Consider the following 17,416-nt stretch of genomic DNA (forward strand, 5'->3'; position numbering starts at 1 on the left):
TGATAATATTTATTTGTTCTTTTGTTATTTTTATTTCTGTTTCATCTTCACTTTTGCCAGCAATCTCATTCAAGGTAGAGAGAAAATAACAAGAACATTGAAACTTTTCATTAGAAATAAAAGAGCCACGATTGACATCTACATTTAGTTCAATAAAAAGGGCACCTAACGCAGAGAGGGATGACAAAGAAGACTCAGAAGACTCTGAACTAGACTCCGAGCTAGACTCCAACTCAGATTCTGTTTTTGACTCAAACTTAGGTTCAGGCAAGAGAAAGGTGGATTGCTCTACGTGTAACTCCAAGTACCAGTTCTGAAGAGACGCTTCGATAGGTTGTATGAGGCTTGCGGGGTCTGCTTCCACTTTATTGCTAATCATTCACACGTCAAAGAGAGAGGCTTTCATGTTGTCCTCCCAGTCTATTTGAGCTTGAAAAGAGGTTCACGGTCTTCTATTAACAGCTTGACATAAAAAAGAATTTTAAAACCAGGTATTAGTTTCATGGTCACAAGGCAATACCAAGGTTCTTGGAAGAAGTAGTAAGGTTCAGATTCTCCCTCTTTAACAAAATAACCTTTGAGGGTTTTGAAGCATGAGTGCATTGGAATGTCCCTTATTTCACCTCTTGTTCTCGCCACTTGTTTGGCGTCTTCTAGTCCAAGACTGAAGGGAGGTTCAGCAATTGGAAACTCGGAGAAGGAGGCCATGCCCTATTGGTTTCGGTCAAGTCCTATTCCTGGAAAATAACATATGGCCCACATCATGTTAACTACCAAGGGATTACTGTAGGGGTCAAAATCCATTGGAAAGATTTTGTTACCTGGTTCTTCCTGGATGAACTGGACTGAGTTGAAGGAGAAGCCAGTCAGAGGATACACCACTAGTTCAGGTTAAATCTCTAGTAGTGGCGCTAGGGCAGGATTTTAGATTCCTCTGTCAGGTCTCCTTTGATTGTCACGACTATATCATTGTAGGGGAATTTTAGTTTTTGGTGAAGCGAGGAGGTTATTGTTTTAGTCGAGTGAATCCAGGGCCTTCTAAGGAGGAGGTTGAAACAAGTAGGGACATCCACCACTTGGAATGGTATAGTCACAAATGCGGGCCCGATTATGACTTTTAAATCAGCCACGCCCAAAACTTCTCTTCTTATGTTGTCATATGCCCTCACTATGTGATCAGACGGTACAAAATCTTCAGCTGTTAACCCCAAAGAGCTAGCAACTTTCAAGGGGTAGACGTTTAAAGTCGACCCATTATCCACAAAGACCATAGGTACTGTCTTACCCTTGGCTTGTACTATAATATAAAGGGTGCGATTGTGCATTGCACCCCTCTTTGGTATCTCATGATCAACAAAGTGGATGGCCATAGCAAGGGGGTTCCTTGTGATGGAAGTTACTAATGTCTCAGGAGTTATCACTACAAAAAAAATGCCATTTTGCGACCGACAAATCGGTCGCAAAATGGCAAAAATCGGTCGCTAATTTCATTTAGCGACCGATCTGTGACCGAAGCATGTCGGTCGCAAAAATACTGGTTGCAAAATAAGTTTGCGACCGATGAGACAATCGGTCACAAATTGGAGACCGATAAAATCGGTCGCAAAATTGAATAATCGGTCGCAATTTTTGGTCGTGGTTTAATTGGAAATTCAGTCGCAAATTTGGTCGCAGAAAATCGGTCGCAAATTGTTAATTCAAAATTTGTATTTTTGGTATCAAATCGGTCGCAAAATTGCAAAAAAAAAATAAAAAAAATTAAATATTATTTTGAAACCAAAATTTTTCTGCACCTGTGAAAAATGACATAAATGTATATATATCACATACGCAATTCAAGAACAATATAAAAATGTAATTTTTATTGTTCTGAACAAATTAAAATATGAAAATACAAATGAAAAACTAAAAAGGTCCAAAATCAAATCTATATATGCTGCTGCTCATCTGCAGGATTTGATGTCGGATCTCCCAATGTCGGATCGCCGGGAGGAGTACCTGCTGGATGTGATGTAGCGCCAGGAGGGGTGACCAAGGTATCGTCTGCAGCATCAGGATCAGGAGCCGATAGTGGCTGCTGCTGAGACGTCAAAACATGTCGGTCTGTAGCAGGCGCAGGATCAGAGGAAGAAGTACCAGCACGGTGCTCACCGGACAGCCGCATCACATGTGCTCTAAGCTCTGCAATCTGTCTCTGCTGATCAGCAAGCTGAGTCCATATATCATCATCACAGTGCGAGTCAGTGTGCTCCGGCTGTCGTGCTGCGCTGGCTGTAGAAGCGTGAGCTGCTGAGCCAGTGTAAAACTGTGATGCCTGAGACCCGATGCCGTATACCTTCCTCTTCTTCTCGCCCCCTACAGCCTTGAGATAAAGCGCTACCTCGTCAATTCTTGACTCAGCTTCGGATTCATTGGTCTGAGAAGTAACAATTCGCTCCCGAGCTGTAGAATAATTCTCCTGAAAACAAAAAATTAATTAATCAATGCAATTGCAAGCTTTATTATATTCAACTTTGTACATCTTCGCAATGATTAGAGGGTAAATGTAAATATTATTCATTGTTATTTACATTGACGCTCAGCGCACGTCTGTCGATAAAGGTATTACGATCGTGGTCCTTCGTGTGAGTGTATGTAAACACCTCCATCGGTGTGGGCTCACGACCTAATTCTTTAGCCTGTAATAAATTTTTATGCATGATATATTAATATATATAGTGTCCTTTCATTAAACATCAGTTTCTTGTAAAGGGACTAGTTCACTTACTAATAATCGAGCTGTCTCTATAGCAGATATAGATCCGCCTGTGTGTCGCGAAGGTCCTGCTCCATCACCGCCAGTCTCACTATGCCTGTTTTGTGCAAATATCTCCTGCTTTCTCTTGAATGCAAGATCCTCCCAAGCCTTTTGCCAGCTCTCCCATATCTCCTGAGACACGCACTGCTGCTTCTTACCGCTTCTTCTCATCCTATAGGTGAAGTCAGCATATTGATCGGCGCATATCTTCTCCCAGCTACTTTCAGCATAGCTGTAATGGCCTCGTCCCATATGAAATGTTTCTACAAAAAAATTAGATCACTTATAGCGTTTAAACACTAAGGATGTATCTTGAATTGTAAAAATTGAATGATGATATAACTTAAACCAAAGAGTACCTAGAACTCCTCCCAATAAAAGTCTCTCGCCTCTTGTGGTACGGCATCCCATGTGTATCCTTCTTTATGCAGCTGTAGCTTGATTATCTTCAAAATTTGCCTCACTGCTCGAGAAGATGGATATATGCTGAAAAAAAAATAGAAGTGAAATATAATTACACGAAAGCATCACAGTTATGAATAAGTACAAAATATAATTACAAAATATGCCTGCAGAAAATTTGAATAAGTACTTACTGTCCCGCTACCAAACTGAGGGTGATATGTGGATCTGATGAAGCTGCAAAAGAAATGACAAATGTTATAAATTTTTAGATAATTAATATATAATTAAAATGACAGTTATGACATTTATGATTACCTTGCACAGTAGGTGACTGTGCAGCTGGTGGAGTCTGTACTGGTCCAGAAGAGGAAGGAGCAGAAGGCTGTGATGGCGACAGTACTGGATGCTGAGCAGAGGATGAAGCCCCAGATGTACCTGAAGAGGGATGTGATGGCGGCAGTACTGGTCGCTGAGCAGATGACGAATCCCCAGACGTACCTGATGAAGGATGAGGGATCGACCCTCCTCGTCCACGGGCACTGCGTCCAGGGCCATGACCTCCACGCGAACCACTGCCGGACGCGTCAGAATCAAACGGTCTGCCTCTAGCCATCTGTACTGCAGATATCAGAACTTAGATAAAATGAATTTATACAATTATATGAATTGTAGAACATGTGGTAAATATGAGTAAAGAAAGTTAATACCATTGAAATTCTTCATTAATAATATTAATTACATATACATTTATCAATTTGTAACAGTAAAATTGCTCTAAGTTTTAAGTGTCTTGAATATCATCTGCTTCCTCCTCCTCTTCATCAGCTTCCTCTTCTTCATATTCGTCTTCTGAGATACCCATGATGATTTGATCTTCTTCCTCTTCATCATCTGATGGTCCTATTTCAACATAAGATCGGCTTTCATCATCCAATCTATCTATTAAATCTTCAACAACTTGCATCGGTTGCGTTTCAACCCTAACTTCTTGAAATGCCTCCGATACTGCGAGTGAAGAAGATTGTTTCGTTTCAAGTGCATGAACAACTAATCTAGCCTTGATTTTACACACTGCCATCCAATCGCATCTATCTCGTTTAAACGATGGATATGGGATATAGTACACCTGTGCAGCTTGCATTTCCAAAACAAAAGGTTCATACTTTGTATATCTTCTTCTTTGATTAATATCAACCAGTTATACTTAGGATGAACCTTCGTGCCAATGTTTGGCGTAGGATCAAACCATTCACATTTGAATAAAATTGTGCACTTCATTGGTAGGCCTGGATATTCTAACTCCAAAACCTCAACCAATTTCCCATAAAAATCGTTTGACACGTCACTGTAGTTTGATCCCTTTATGCACACACCGCTGTTCATTGTCTTTCTGCTTCTCCCATAACCCTCAGTGTGAAACTTGTAACCGTTTACAAAGTAGCCAGAGTAGGCATTAGCAACCGGTAATGGCCCCTTTGCCAGATCCGTAATAAATCTGTTACGAATATCGCTTTCCGAGCTTCGAGCCTATGGGAAATAGTAATGACATGAGTCAGATTTAATAAATGTACATTCCGTGTTGTGTACATTGAAAGTAACTTACATAATATTTGAACCATTCTGCAAATTCCGTGTCCAGCTTTGCATCAACTGTAGTATCAGTCAAATTGAGATTTTGAAGCCGCAGAAGATTGATATATTTCCTATTTATCAACGAACCATATTAGCATAAGTACGATTTAACAACGGCCCACGTCAAGTTTAGAATGTTTACATTATTTATACTTACTGTACATATGGTGTGATCTCTTCGCAATTCAATAAAATATAGGTTTGAACCGCTTGTATCTCTGCATCAGTCAATTGTCTTTTTTTTTATTTACCAATCGTACGCCCAGGGTAGGTGAAAATTTTTGGATTTCCTTCAAACTCAGATTGAACGCGATCTCCTCCGTCATCGTTATGTGGCACTCTCCGATGCTTGGTGAAAACATGTTGGTCAAAGTAGTGTGAACAGAATGTTGAAGCTTCTTCCACCAAATATGCATTGCAAATGGATCCCTCAACCTTTGCCTTATTGCGCACATTCTTTTTAATTTTCTGTAGGTGTCTGTGATTGTACAATGCCAATATGTAAGTATAAGTTCAAAAAAATGATGTAATCATTAGAATGAGATGTTAGTGAATCACCTCTCAAATGGATACATCCATCGATATTGTACCGGTCCTGCTAAACGACATTCATAGGGCAAATGAACCGGCAGATGTTCCATAGAATCAAAGAAGCCAGGTGGAAAAATTCGCTCCAACTTGCACATCACTACTGGGATTTCTCGCGCTAATTGGTCCATATCATCGCATCGGATAACAGTCATCATCAATTCCTTGAAAAAGAGACTCAATTCTGTCATTGCTTCCCAAATTTTTCCTGGTAATAATTCTCGGAATGCCACAGGGATCAATCTTTGCATGAAAACATGGCAGTCATGGCTTTTCATGCCAAACAATCTGTACTTCCTCATGTCCACACATTTACCCATATTTGAACAGTAGCCATCTGGAAACCTTAATGATCGTAACCATTCGCACAATAATTGCCTTTGGGGTTTATCTAAACAATAACATGCCTTCGGAAACTTACCAGTAAGTACAGATTGCTCGAGTTCTGGTCGACGACAAATTTCCTTCATGTCTGCTCTCGCTTTTGCATTATCCTTGGTTTTCCCTTCAATGTTCATGACAGTGTTGAACAGATTTTCAAACACATTTTTTTCTATGTGCATGACATCAAGGTTATGACGAATAAGAAGTGAACTCCAGTATGGCAAATCCCAGAAGATGCTTCGCTTTTTCCACCCGCTATTCCTGCCAATTCTTGTATTTACCTCATCTGCACCTAACTCTGTAACTTTCATAAGCCCCAGATCTTCAATTTCTTGTAATATTTGTGCTCCAGACTTCACAGGTGGAGGGGGTTCAACAATAGTCGTGTTCTTTCTAAAGCATTGTTGATTTCTCCTCCAAGGGTGAGATTCTGGTAAGAATTTGCGATGACAATCAAACCAACATTGTTTACCTCCATTCTTTAGTGTAAATGCATTAGTGTTTTCCATGCAGTGAGGACAAGCCAATTTGCCAGCCGTACTCCACCCAGATAACATTCCAAAAGCTGGAAAATCACTGATGGTCCAAAGCAAAGCAGCTCGCATTATGAAATTCTGATTGGTCGAAATATCAAATGTTTCAACCCCATATTCCCATAAATAATTAAGTTCAGCAATCAAAGGCTGCAGAAACACATCAATTTTCTGTTTTGGATTAGTAGGCCCAGGAACAATAACACACAAAAACATATATTCATCTTTCATACACATTGACGGTGGTAGATTATACGGTGTCACAATGACAGGCCATGATGAATATTGCTGTCCTGATTGACCAAACGGCTGAAACCCATCAGTACAAAGCCCCAATCTCACGTTTCTCATATCAGCAGCAAACACAGGATGAATGTTATCAAAATGTTTCCACGCTTCAGAGTCTGACGGATGAGTCATTATACCATCCTCATATTCATGCAAAGCATGCCATGTCATGTGTTCAGGTATCGCCTTAGATGCATATAACCTTTGAAGGCGAGGAATGAAAGGGAAATAATACATCTTCTTGAAAGCCTTCTCTTTTTGTTCTCTACCAGTCCCTTGACCCCGCCGTTGATATCTTGGAAGATTACAAAACTTGCATTCTCTGAATTCCGAGTCAACACCCCAGAATATCATACAATTATTACGACAGCAATCAATCTTTTCTACCGGTAGTCCCAACCCCCGAACTAATTTTTTTGTCCGATAAAAATTATCAACCATTGAATGGCCTTCAGGCAACATTTCTTTTGCTAACTGCACAAAATCATCGTAACACCTTTCTAAAAAATGGTGCTCCGCTTTCATGTGTAGTAATCATGCAACAACAGACAGAACTGAATGATTCTTGCATCCAGGCCACAGTTCACTGTTAGCTGCACTTAGCATGTCAAACAATTGTTGTGCTGCTACGTTTGGCGATTCCTCCATATTATCCCATTCACATTGTACTCTACTCACATCGATTACCATATCATTGCATTGATTACCATACAGAAATTGATAAGGCTGAACTTCTAAACTTACCGGAATGGAGTGGCCTGACCCACTGGCAACTCGAGCTTCACCATGATGTATCCATTCGTAATAATTTTCCACGAACCCATGTTTGCACAAATGAAGTTTCACTGTATCGATGTCTAAGAAGGCTCGATTTCGATACTTCTTGTGATTACATGGACACCTCAACTTATTACCATCCATAAAACTAGGATTACCAACTGCAAACTGTATAAACGCCTCCAATCCTTGCAGGAACTCTTGTCTTAATATCCCATTGACCTCGAACCTCCAGTACATCCAATCTCGATTATTTTGCATTTTTTTTACCTAATTAACAATGTGTTTATAAAGGGCCGTGTCATGTAATTGCATTAGTTTAAACCATCCTTAAAACATGCACCTAATGTAATGTTCAATTTACAACACTTATAAGTAACTAAGGTTATTTCTATAATAAGGGTAACTATATATAAATGTAAAATCACTAAGTTCATTTATTGAATACAAAGACTACTATAATAAAGGTAAGTGTACTATTCTACATATTGAATTTTTGGGAAAAAAATTTGGCAGCATTTCGTCACAACACAATCAAATCTCAAATACAAAAATAAATCAATAAACACTTCTATATCATACCAACATTCTCCAAAGGCAATATGGCCACTACTAGGCCTCCAATCCAAACTCATCATTCATTTAAGTCAAAAACATATTTAAGAAAAATAACGACAATAATATAAAATAAAGAAAAACACAGCCAAAACTTCTCAAGAAAGAGTTGCCAATAATTAAGAACATGTAATAACCTAAACACACAAAAAATTATTTATATACATTCCAATTATTCTTCAAAAAAAAAAAAAAATTGGAGCAATTAGTTTTTGTATTTGTTATTATTTTTGTTCAGTACTTTCACAGAGTTAGTTCTTATGCATCAACTACGTATACGCTGATCTTAAGATATTACAATTAGTTTTTGTAGTTTGGAGCATATATTGAAAACTGAAAACTCTTAAGTACATATCGCATTTGCATATTTCTTTTTCGATTAACTTGAATAAAATGTAAAATATTATATAATAAAAAGAAAATTGCTTTCATTTTCAATCCCACAATATTTATAATCTGTATATTTGAAATGACACTTGCTTTGAAACTTTGAAACTTTTCCGAAGTGGTTGCAGACTTTGAAATGGTCTACTAAAGTAGCTATCAAAGTTTGATTAAATTTTTTTAATAATTTAATTATTTCAGTTCAATTTTAAACTTTGATGAATTTGTGAAAGGTATTTTATAAGTTATTAAAAATTAGATCACTTATTAGATTTGAGAAATTTTGATGGATAAAATGAGTTTATTTTTTTATACATTCAACAATTTTTTTAGTAAATAAATGTTGAAATAAGAAAAACTACTAAATGTTAATTTCACATTTTTCATTAAAAGTCCTAACAAAAAATATATATAATAAATCAACCACAATATATTTAGAACCTTTAAAATATTGTTTTTCTCTCCTAATAACAACTGTAAAAATCATTCTACAATATATTTACAATAGTTTTATATGTATTGATTACTAGATTTTATATTAATAAAATAGAACTTTAAAGCAAAAAGAAAATGCAATTTTTAATGAATAAATTTTTTTTTTAGAAAAGATAAATAAAAATAGAGATTGAATAAGCAAAAGAATTTGGCGTTCTCACTAATCACATTCAATTTTGTTGCTAAATTTCATTATTATCCATCGGTAAAATTGCAGAAATTAATGTAATTTGAAAATTAAAATTTTTATCGCTCAATATCACTCGAATGTATCTCCAAATGTCGTTCTTCCTAAATATTAATGGCGCGTTCTATTTTATTCGATTCAATTTAGTCAAATTTGTATGATAAAATGATATTTATCTATTTCCTTGGATATTAAGGGTTATTAATTTTATATATAGCAACAATTTTTAAATTTTTTTTCATTTTTTAAATAAAATATGTAACAATATATAATTACGGTTTTTTGTTGACTGAAACTCTCTATTTTTAATTTATTTAAGTTGCATATATATATGTTAAATTAAAATAAAAAAATAACAACAACAACATTAATTAACAATAATACTAATAATAATAATAATAACAAGTACATTCACAATAATAATAATAATAACAACAACAACAGTAACAATAATACCAATAATAATAATAACAACAACAATAACAATAACAATAATACTAATAATAATAATAATAATAACAATCACAATAATAATACTAATAACATTAATAATAATATTAATAACAACAACAATAATACTAATACTAATAATACTAATCATAATAATAACAACAACAATAACAATAACAATAATACTAATAATAATAATAATAATAATAATAATAATAATAACAATCACAATAATAATAATAATAACATTAATAATAATATTAATAACAACAACAACAATAATAATAATAATAATAATAATAATACTAATAATAATAATAACAACAACAATAACAATAACAATAACAATAATACTAATAATAATAATAATAATAACAATCACAATAATAATAAGAATAATAACATTAATAATAATATTAATAACAACAACAATAATACTAATAATAATAATAATAATAATAATAATAATAATAATAAGAACAGTAGTAATAATAATAATAATAATAATAATAATAATAATAATAATAATAATAATAATAATAATAATAATATTAATAATATTAGTAATAATAACAACAACAATAATACTAATAATAATAATAATAATAATAATAATAATAATAATAATAATAATAATAATAACAGTACCCTAAAAAAATTATAATCGCAACTCTATATACAAAATCAACCATAACTTAATACAATAAAAACAAATAAAATCGAAAAAAAAAAAATTGGAAAAATTAATCGCAAAATAAAACTAACCTCAGATTCTTTCGCAACAGGCTGACCGGAGTGCAAAGCGAGCGGGGCTGGAGGCGTCAGGCGGGCTGGAACGGTGTCAGGAGGGGCCGGAGCGGCGCTGCGGACGGAGGAGAGGAGAGGAGAAGGAGAAGAGAGAAAGAAGAAGAAAGAAAAAAGAGAGGGCCCGACGCTTAAAGCCCTAAATTTTGCGACCGACACATCGGTCGCAAATTTTATAACAATCGGTCGCAATTTTTAATGAGCCGACGTCGTTTGACTAAGCTCAAAATTTGCGATCGATTTGCGACTAAATATATCGGTCGCAAAAAATCGATCGCAATGTAGTCTCGAATCGGTCTCATAACTTTGCCCCATTTTTGACGTGCGAAATTTTGCGACAGAAGAACACTTAGTCGCACATCGGTCACAAAATCGGTCGCAAATCATTAACCATTCTCGCGGGAATTTTCAGCGCCAAAATTTGCGACCGATGGCTTATAAGTCTCAAAGCGGTTGCAAAATTGCGACCGAATTAAGTCGGTCGCAAAAATCGGTCGCAATTGTGCATTTTTTTTGTAGTGTATGTCAGCAACGGTTTGGCATTGGTTTATGGCATTTACTAAGGCTTGGCGGTGCACAAAAGATGATTCACTAAGGCCCCATATAGAAATGTTAGCCTTTGTCTTCTTCAACTGCTCCAAGACAAGGTTCTTAGGCTGGGGGCCGGAATTGGAACTAGGCATGTCTTTGGCTTAGAGTGGCAGGTTTGGGTAGAGCTTCACGAGGGGGAGATGGGTATTGTCTCCCGCTCCAGGTGATGTCATTAATTTCCTCATGTACGTCATTTAGGTCTATGACGCAGCATGAATTATCCAAGATGGGATGGATTAGAAAGGCCAAGTCAGCATCTGGGTCTAGATGTTTTATGTGAATGTTGTTTTGGTGGTGAGGAAGAGGATTGGTGTTTATGTTCAATTTTGTGCCTGGCCCCTTGGTGGAAAGAATAGAAAGAGTTTAGGTTAAAAGTCTTCAAAATGGAGTTCAGAAGAGGTCTAGGTCCCAAGGGCTGAATCAGTTTATCATTCGCAACCTTTTGGAAGATGAATGAGAGAGGAACCCCTAAATTTGTGAAGTTATGCCTGTCTGTGTGGGAAATTGGTCTTGGAGGAGGAGGAGGAAGTTTTCTCTAGCTGGTCAGATTGGCCACCTCATCGCCTTTCAAGGCAACTGGGAGGAACTGCACGATAGGTTGTTTGGGGCTTTTTGTATCTGGAGGAAGAAGCTTGATCTTCCTAGATTTGGCTTGACTGGATCAGGTCCTCGATCTTGGTTGCGGTAGTAATAAAAGCTTGAAAGTCCAGGAGGTATTGTATCCTCAAGTGATTCTGATAAGAGGGGAGCAGGTTCTTGACAATGATGTCAATCTGTTCTTGCTCAGAGGGACGGTTGAGCATCTAGGAAGCCTTGCCTCTCCACCTCATAGGGAACGAGGAGAAAGACTCTCGGACTTCCTGTTTAGTGGCCCAGTCCCTCCTAGTAATGTCAACCTCAATATTATAGTGGTATTATTGGTTGAAGGCATTATAAATCTCACCCCAGGTCTTCTTTTGGCATTGTCCAGGATGATAAACTAGAGGAGAGTAGCACCGGTTAGAAATTACTGGAACAATTGAGCAAGGAGCTCATTTTTTACACCAAAAGGGGTTAGGTCACCGACTTACATCTTCAAATGAGTCTTGGGGCATGTGGTGCCATCGAATTTGTCCTTGGCGGGCATCTTGAACTTCGTTGGAAGCTTAGCCTCAGGGAAGAGTAGGAGAGAGTCGATGTCAATAAGGTCCTCATACCTCTTTATACTTTTTAGGAACTTCTCGAAGGAGTCCATCTTCTCCATCATTTTCTTCACCTTAGGAGAGGCCATGTCATCCCTTATCTAGCTTGGGGTAGCAGTGGATTTGAATATGGCTCTAACTTTAGGAACCGACCCCCTGGTCGCCATTGGGTGGAGCTGCGGGTTCGATCCTCTAGTTTAGTTCGGAGGGGCATTGCCATTCTAGCTAGTGTTAATAAGAGCTTTGACTTCCCCCAGAGTGGTCTCTCTTTGATTAGCCATATCATTCCTTAGAGAGTCACTTTGTTCAGTAAGCAAGTTCTGGAGGCAAACCTCTTCGGCTCGAAGCATCTCTTCAAACATAGCTCTGAGATCAGTAGGTGGAGTAACAATCATTATTATTGCTCTTTGGAAGAAGCAAACAAAAGGAGGTATCAAAACATTGCTTTTGGTTCGACTTAAAAGTATTCATCACTAGGTTTTATAATTCAGGTCGGTATTTGAAGTTTATAGTAGTTGGGTAGCCTAGGTTAGTGTTTAAGGCTTGGGTAATGTAAAGGTGCTCAAGTTGGTGTTTGAGGCTTAGAGGTGATGTAAAGGTGCTCAAGTCGTTGTTTGAGGCTTAGAGGTGCTCAGGTTGGTGTTTGAGGCTTTTGAGATAGTGGGAAGTAATGGAGGAGTCAAGATTTGAGGGCTTGATCGGGCATTACCCTAGTTTAAGAATTGGAGTGGTTAGGTTTGGTTTAAGGCTTTTGGTAATTTGATAGTACTCAGGTCGGTGTTTGAGGCTTTTGATAATTTGGTAGTGCTCAGGTTGGTGTTTGAGGCTTTTTGGTAAACAATAAGCAATGCGAGAGTGAAGATTTGAGGGCTTGATCAGGCACTGCCCCTAGTTTAGGAATTTTAGGTGGTTAGGTTTGATTTAAAGCTTTTAGTGATAAAGGGTGCTCAGGTTGGTGTTTGAGGCTTTTGATAGTAAAGGGTGCTTAGATTAGTGTTTGAGGCTTTTAGTAAATGAGAAGTAATGCACGAGTCAAGATTTGATGGCTTGATTGGGCATTGCCCCCAATTTGGGATTTTAAGTTCTTAGGTCAAGTTTAAGGCTTTTAGTGATAAAGGGTGCTTAGGTTGGTGTTTGAGGCTTTTGGTAAACAAGAAGCAATACTCAAGTCAAGATTTGATGGCTTGATCAGGCATTGCCCCCTAGTTTGGGAATTTTAGGTGCTTAGGTTTGATTTAAGGCTTTTGGTGATAAAGGGTGCTCAGGTCGGTGTTTGAGGCTTTGGATAGTAAAGGGTGCTCAGGTTGGTGTTAGGCTTTTTGTAGTACGTATTTTAGTCGGATACATCTCCTCAGTTAAGGATTGGTTTTTCAGTTAGACCATGGGTTTGGGTTGAACCATGGGTTTAATATTTAGGTTAGACCACTGGTTGGTGTTTAGGTTTTGACCATGGGTTTGGGTTGAACCATAGGTTTAGTGTTTACGTTAGACCACTAGTTGTATTTAGGTTACTTCTTGGTCCATGACATGAAATACTTGGATGTGTGGATGTCATGTGAAAACCATTTCATGATCTTTGGTTGTATGTAATCCTAGGGACTGGTCCTAGGGCCATTAAATGCTTTTGGTGGTTTGGTTTAAGGGCCCATTCATTAGAGTTGGAATATCCCTCGTCATTTGACCATGTCGTATCAAATGAAACGATTGGTATGCAAAACCCTTTACCCAACTGTAAGGAACGGAGGTACGTAGGATTGGGTGAGCAGTTTTCTCGACCTGGTAGTTCTTTTACTATATTTTTTAGTTTGAAAAAGATGTTTAAAGTCCCAATGGAGTCACTAGCTGTGAGCCCCCTCCCGATTGCCATGGGAAAGACTCGAAGGACAGAGTCTAACCAGACGGGCCCATTGATTGGTTCGTCATGGAAACTGGGTAGAACTCCTTATGGTTCCTTTTTTGTTTTTTTTTTTATTATGGCTTGGTTTAGCACTTAAGTGATATCGGGTTGGCTCTTTGGAGTGCGTTGATTGTGTGTAGTGTGTTTAGAGTCGCTACCTTAATTTGTTTTTGTTTTCGGGGAAAATATAAGGTAAAAATCTCGTGATGGACTCCATTTTCAGTTTGCCTTTAGGATAAAATGCACTAGCCTCAAATCATTGGGTTCGGAGACTAGGTTTTCAGCTTCTTTCGAAATAAATTGACAATTTGGGCATTAATTGAGAAATCAAAATCTTATTTTTTATGAATGTTAGTTTATCGATGCATGAACATACTAAGAATGCATGACAATTATAGATAGAGCATTTAAAAAACATAAATAATTGAAAAAGTGTGTAATTCAAAGGGGAGCCCGACTCTAGCCTTGTTTGTCGAGGATTTTAGGTCGTGCGACATATTACCCTAAGTCCTGACCGGTTAGTTTACTCGGGGGCCCGCTACCTAAGCTGAAATTCGTAGGTATGCCTTCGTACCTCGTTTGTATGAGGATCAGGGCGTAAGAAGTTCTACCATCAATTACGATGGTAGGGTTTTGAAGGTGCCACTCAGGGAGTGGGCTTGTAAGGTATGCAGGGTGGATCAGGCTGAGTTGAAAACCTGTTTTATCAGTTTGCCGAATAGACCGGGCTTCAAAGCATGCTATGTGCCGAACGGACCAGGCTTGACAATTGATAACATGCTGGATGTATCGGGCATAATTAACAAAGTTGAGTTGATTGCTTACCCTTACGTTTGTGATGCAGCCAGATCGAAGCTCCATGATATAGAACGACCAAAGAGGTCGAGTCTTCCTCCAAAATCAAGTCAAGGTATGGCACGAGGGCCCGAATAATAGTCTTATCATATTACTAATTAACGTATTATCAATTAATTCTTAAATTAATTAATAATAAATTAACTAGCTAATAACTTTAGTCTAAGGAAGACGAAAGTGTGTGTGAAAGTCGAAAGGATCAACTTTTGAGAACCAAGTCGGGCCTTAACTCAACTAAGGAACAAGACCAAGGTCGGACTATATTGCCTTAGAATCATTTAAGCAAGAATGAAAGTCATTGATGTGGGTCCCGAATATATATGGTACAACCCAAGAGGGGGTGAATTGGGTTTTCTAAAATAAAAAATTAGCTTTAAAAACAAACTCAGAATTCTATAGCAGCGGAAAAGTAATGCACTTGTGAAAATAAGTTATCGATTAGAACTTCTTCACAATGCCATAATGCAGAGAATAGAAAGACTTTGCGAAGTACAGTTATTGACTAGAACTGCTTCACAAATTTTTATGCAATATCAAAACTACTTTATGACGGAAAGCTATTATGTTTAGAACTTCCTCATAAAGTTTAGACAAATATAAAAGACTATGTGAGAGACAGTTATTGAAATCTGAACTGCTTCACAAAGCTTCAATCAAGATTAGAAAACTGATTAGAAACCCAAATAGTGAAATATACTGAAAATAGAAGAACAGTTTAGAACTTGGTATATTCACTTAGTAGAATTCCAAAGTTCTAATGTTCAGAAAAGATAAAGCTTATTTCAGTTTTAGAACATCAAAACCATTAACAACTTCAGCATTTCTAAAATATGAATAGTAGTAAGAGTAAAATAGTATCAAGCAAAACTTTAGAAAATAAAAAGATCAACAGTGATTTATAGTGGTTCGGCACTAATTCGCCTACATCCACTCCCCAAGACTCATCTTAAAATCCTCAACTATGTTATCTGTTTTCAAGGGTAAGAGACAAACCAACAGTACAAGGCAATAGATCGACTCCTAGATCTATCCTTTGTCCCACTAGATTTTCCAAAGGTCCTAGTTAACCTCAACCCTTTCTGTTTTTGACGGAGTACAGAAACTCAGTTCAAGACATTAGAATCTCTCTCACGGAGAAGATCGCTTGATAACCTATTTCACAATAGCTTCTCACCTAAGCTATTACACAAAAGTTTGTCAATAAGAACCTGTCTACTAAAGATTACAAAATCTAAATAGATAGATAGAAATGCAAATATAAGCACAGGAAAAACAGTTTTTAAGATTGGAAAATCGTTTTAGAAATCAGAACAGTTTTTCAAAAGAAGTTGTTATAAAAATTTCTTTTCTCCTTTAAAGATAAAACGTAAAGTATTAAGATGAAAAGAAATAAGGGGGTAGAGAGTAAGTTTTGAGAGATAAAAGATATGATCAATGGATGAATACTCTTAGAACGAAAACTCTTTTCTTCACATCTTTTAGAGACGAAATGCCTTTTTATAGAGAGGGATGAGAATCCCGTTTTTAGAAAGTGAAATCCCCTATTCAAATCAAAATATTGACTTTCCATATTTAGAAGATATGGAAATCTTTGTTACCAAATCTTTTGAGTCAACATTCTATCTTTTTGGTAAGCGAATAAGAGAAAATCTAACTTTCCTTTAAAAACAAAGATTTTCAAAAATAAATATTTGAAAATCTTTTTCGAAAGATTTATGTACCAAAAACGATTTAAGGTAGAACCTTTCTTCTTTTTGGTAAGAAAATAAAATCAAGATTTTGGATCTCTTTAAAAGTTTGTTTCTGAAAATGAAGTACATAAGAATTTTATTCGATTTATTCTTATTACCAAAATCGTTTGAGACAAAGTCTCTTTAATTTAGGTAATTGAATATTTCGAACCTTAAAAGAAAATTTTCAAAAAAATAAAACAAGCTTTTTCTAAGATTTATTATTATCGAAAATGTTTGAGACAAGATCTCCTCCATTTTCGGTAAGATAATGAAGGACCAAAAGAAAAAAATTTAATTTAAAGAGATATTTTCGAAAAATCCTTTTGATAAGGGGAGAGAAAATTGATTTTGTGCTTATAATTGAATGTTCTCTCTATCCTACAAAGAGTCCTAAAAAATCTAACTATTAGGGTCTTCAAACGTCTTCATGATACTTGAAATTGTAGGACTTGCCTTGTTCATTTATCTTTCCATATATATAATCTACATAATTAATTTAAATTTATTTGTTTTGTTTTAATTATCAAAATCTCGAGATAAATATTTAACCCTTGAGCCGACAGTTGATGCTCGAGAAGCGCTCAATCAAGCAACAAGAGGTGCTTGAAATGAGGGGGGAAGGGCCATATTTATAGGCCAAGGAGCTGCTGGGCAAGGGACACGGCGGTACCGATGTCCCCAAAATCGGTACCGCGGAGCTCCAATTTAGTACTGATCAAGGTGATCGACAAGCACCAGATTGGCACCAATCTGGGCTCATCGGCATCGGCCAAGTGCTGGTCAATGCTGATTAAGGCAAATTACTTCCTTGCCCTTGGCC

General features: G+C 36.8%; 1 protein-coding gene across 1 annotated transcript; it reads right to left on the reverse strand.

Moving 5' to 3' along the window:
- Positions 1–911: 911 nt before the first annotated feature.
- Positions 912–1,370, reverse strand: LOC149498309 (uncharacterized). The gene has a single exon (XM_089717296.1). It carries the CDS (start codon positions 1,368–1,370, stop codon positions 912–914), a length of 459 nt encoding a protein of 152 aa, XP_089573422.1.
- Between the last annotated feature and the right edge of the window lie 16,046 nt (positions 1,371–17,416).

This window comes from Jatropha curcas, chromosome 2 (genome assembly GCF_041381405.1).
Source record: "Jatropha curcas cultivar XTBG-Jc1 chromosome 2, XTBG_Jcur_1.0, whole genome shotgun sequence".
In the NCBI taxonomy this organism is placed as follows: Eukaryota; Viridiplantae; Streptophyta; class Magnoliopsida; order Malpighiales; family Euphorbiaceae; genus Jatropha; species Jatropha curcas.

What these genes read in the sequence shown, in the direction of transcription:
- LOC149498309 (XM_089717296.1), bottom strand. Translation starts at nt 1,370, where the DNA reads ATGGCCATCCACTTTGTTGATCATGAGATACCAAAGAGGGGTGCAATG.